Source organism: Diachasma alloeum, unplaced genomic scaffold (assembly GCF_001412515.2).
Source record: "Diachasma alloeum isolate Michigan unplaced genomic scaffold, Dall2.0 Dall_scaffold_19842, whole genome shotgun sequence".
NCBI classification, from domain to species: Eukaryota; Metazoa; Arthropoda; class Insecta; order Hymenoptera; family Braconidae; genus Diachasma; species Diachasma alloeum.
The window spans coordinates 11,244-14,260 of record NW_021682809.1 but is presented as its reverse complement, the minus strand read 5'-3'; the positions used below and the strand labels follow the sequence as shown (position 1 = coordinate 14,260).

At 40.6% G+C, this 3,017-nt stretch overlaps 1 protein-coding gene across 1 annotated transcript in view; it reads left to right on the top strand.

Annotated features, from left to right (window-relative positions):
* Positions 1 to 388: 388 nt before the first annotated feature.
* The window catches only part of LOC107047093, a 2,921-nt gene continuing 292 nt past the window's right edge, over positions 389 to 3,017 (top strand). The window contains exons 1-2 of the mRNA XM_015269825.1: positions 389 to 2,032; positions 2,619 to 2,754. Coding sequence (XP_015125311.1) covers positions 419 to 2,032; positions 2,619 to 2,754 — 1,750 coding nt within the window. The 5' untranslated portion in view covers positions 389 to 418. The remainder of the gene's footprint in view (positions 2,033 to 2,618; positions 2,755 to 3,017) is intronic.

Below are 3,017 nucleotides of genomic sequence, written 5' to 3'. Positions count from 1 at the left end.
AGAACCAACTAAGAATCCTCGAAAAGAATGGTCCTACCAGTAAATTATGGTTTCAGTATTTCAAATCTGTAGTCATTCTATTACAAATGATCGAGGCCGAAAGATTAGGAGATTGGGAGCTTCATTTGCAATCTGTCAGGAACTCTATACCACTTTTCCATGCTGCTGGCCACCATGCTTATGCAAAAACTGCTCAGGTGTATCTTCAGGATATGGCTGACTTAGAGTTCCATATGGATCCTCAGGAGTACGACGCTTTCACGAAGGGGGGGATTTTACTATCTGTCGAACGGACAAAGCATGGGCGGGAGTATCCAGAGACATGGTCATTGAGCAAACACTTAATCGATTCCTTAACACAGACTTGAAACACGGGAGAGGGGTCACGCCCAGTGTAGTGACACGTTATCTACTTGCCATGCCAGCTGCATTCACGATAATGGAAGAATTAGAGGAATATTGTGGAATAAGAAGTACCAACAGTGAACAACATGTCGATCTCAAGCCGAGTAGGATCACACGTGATGAGCAAGATATTGAGAAATTAATGTTCTGGCTAGATTCTCATAATCCTTTCGATAGTCGTAGCTCATTGGTATCGTTGTCATCTGGTGTGATTGGTGGGCCTTCGATCAATTGCCACATGGCATTTGAAAAAGGTGAGCAATCCATGGCAACTATGATCGGAAAAACTCCTGAGAAAGTTTCTATATCCAGATCCTTCAAAGTGAAGAATCTGACATCAGCAGCAAAGGGGATTCATTTGAGTTCAGAAAATACAACCGTCAAGATTAACACTCAACTATTATTCCAGAAAATTTCAGTTCTTTTCAGTGGAAATGCCGAAATGACAAGAAAAGCTTTGAATTACGAACTTTCACCCGTTCCGTTGAGTCTTTTTGATGAAAAAGGATGGATGAGAAAGAGTGCCAAGTCAGAACTCTATACTTTATTTAGCTCTGCCATTTCGAGTCAGTCATTTTTAGCTGATTGTCAGTTCGTCATCGATGGTGGCTGGCTGCTGAGACAGATCACCTGGCCTCATGGGAAAACGTTCTCAGAAATTTTCCAATTGTATCGATCGTACATAGTGAAATACTTCCGAGATGATACTATAATTATTTTTGATGGCTATAAAAATGATGTCATAGGGGTGAAATCCTATGAGAGGTTACGTAGAAACGAGAAATTCGTGGCTGCTGATGTTAACATTGGACCGGAAAAAATGATCACCTCAACAAAAGACAAATTTCTTTCCAATGTAGTGAATAAGTTCAAATTAGTCAAGTTACTCGCTGAATATTTGACGAGTGAGAATATATCCACTAAAATTGCTGAAGAAGATGCTGATGCATTGATTGTCCATACTGCAATTGAGATGCAAAGTGGTAGACAATGTACAGATAAACCGATTGTAGTGGTTGGTAACGACGTCGATCTCTTCGTTCTACTCATCGGACTCACTCCAATCGACGAAACCATCTATTTCTACAAAATTACCAGCACCGGGAAGAAGCAGAAAATACTGTATTCAACCAGGGATCATAAACATATGAGGCCTTTCATTCTATTCGCTCATGCACTCGTTGGCTGTGATTCAACGAGTGCCCTATTTGGAAAAGGGAAAAAAACTGTCATGACATTATTACAGAAGAATGAAAGTATTTGTCAATCGATATCAGTCTTTTATAATCAAGACCGTACGCTTGATGAACTTTACCCAGTTGCAGAGAACATAGTGAAACGTCTATACGTGAAAGATGAAGACGCCCTACTGCCCATTAATGAATTGAGATACAAAATGTTTATCTCCTCAATAGCCGGTGCCAAGAAAGACGTACTCACTACCCTCCCACCTACACAAGCAGCTCTGATGGAGCATGTGAAGAGGGTTTACTTCCAAGTACAGCAATGGCTACTTCACAAACTGGACCCGCTACAATGGGGTTGGGAACGGCCAAAAATGTTGAACAACGTTTTGGTACCAAAAAAAACGACTCAAAACGCTGCTCCAGATGATTTGCTTGCTATGGTAAGTTGAGTTATGGACAATTCGAATGGAAATGAGCTTTTCTTCACTCATTTCACTCATCTAACTCATCGGACTCTTCTCACTCGTATGACCCATTGCACTCTTCTCACTCATCTCACCCATCGAATTTATCTCACTCATCTCACCCATCGAATTTATCTCACTCATCTGATAAAACAATTTTCGTCACACTCACAGTAAAATTGCAGTTTTACGGACACTTCGTGATCGTCAAACGCGATTTACTGACAGTGTGAAGCAAGATGACGTTCACCGCTAGGCCCAAAAAACTTGTCTTGTATTGCCCCTCACCTGTCCTCGGCTGGAAATTGGTATTTCATACTTCCCAAACTCGGAAAAGTCAAAATCACTACATAAAAATCTTGTCCCGGACTGGTGCGATGGGGTTTTTTTACTCGTGTGGTTGGCCAGTCCTCGCCTTCGGCCCCATCGTACCAGTCCGGAAAATATCTATTCTGACTCATGTGATTACAGTTCTCGGCTTCGCCTCATATCCATCAGATTTTTTTTTGTACTACTATTCTGAATCGTTTTGTATTATGAAAATATAGAAAATAATTTTCAGGTATCTTGTAAATGTGCGAGGAGTAAGTGCAACACGGCTGTATGTGTTTGCAAAAAAGCTGGGCTAAATTTCAGTCAACTATGCAAATACTGTGATGATGATGATAATTGTCTGAATCAACCTGTCGCGAATTCAGATGAACCGGCAGAGGAGGAGACAGATGTTGAAGTTGACACAGATGAAGAAATTCAGCCTGTTCGGAGGAAAAACATCTACAGATATGATTCCGATGATGAAGAGGAAGAAGAAAACGAAGAAGAAAGAGATGAAGATGACGGCGATGATGAGTTCGAAACGATTGATTTCGATTATTATTGATATCTGTAATGAAAAATTCCCCATTAAATGCTGTTTATGATTTCCAACTCATGAGTGAATTATTGAAATAATTACCACCTG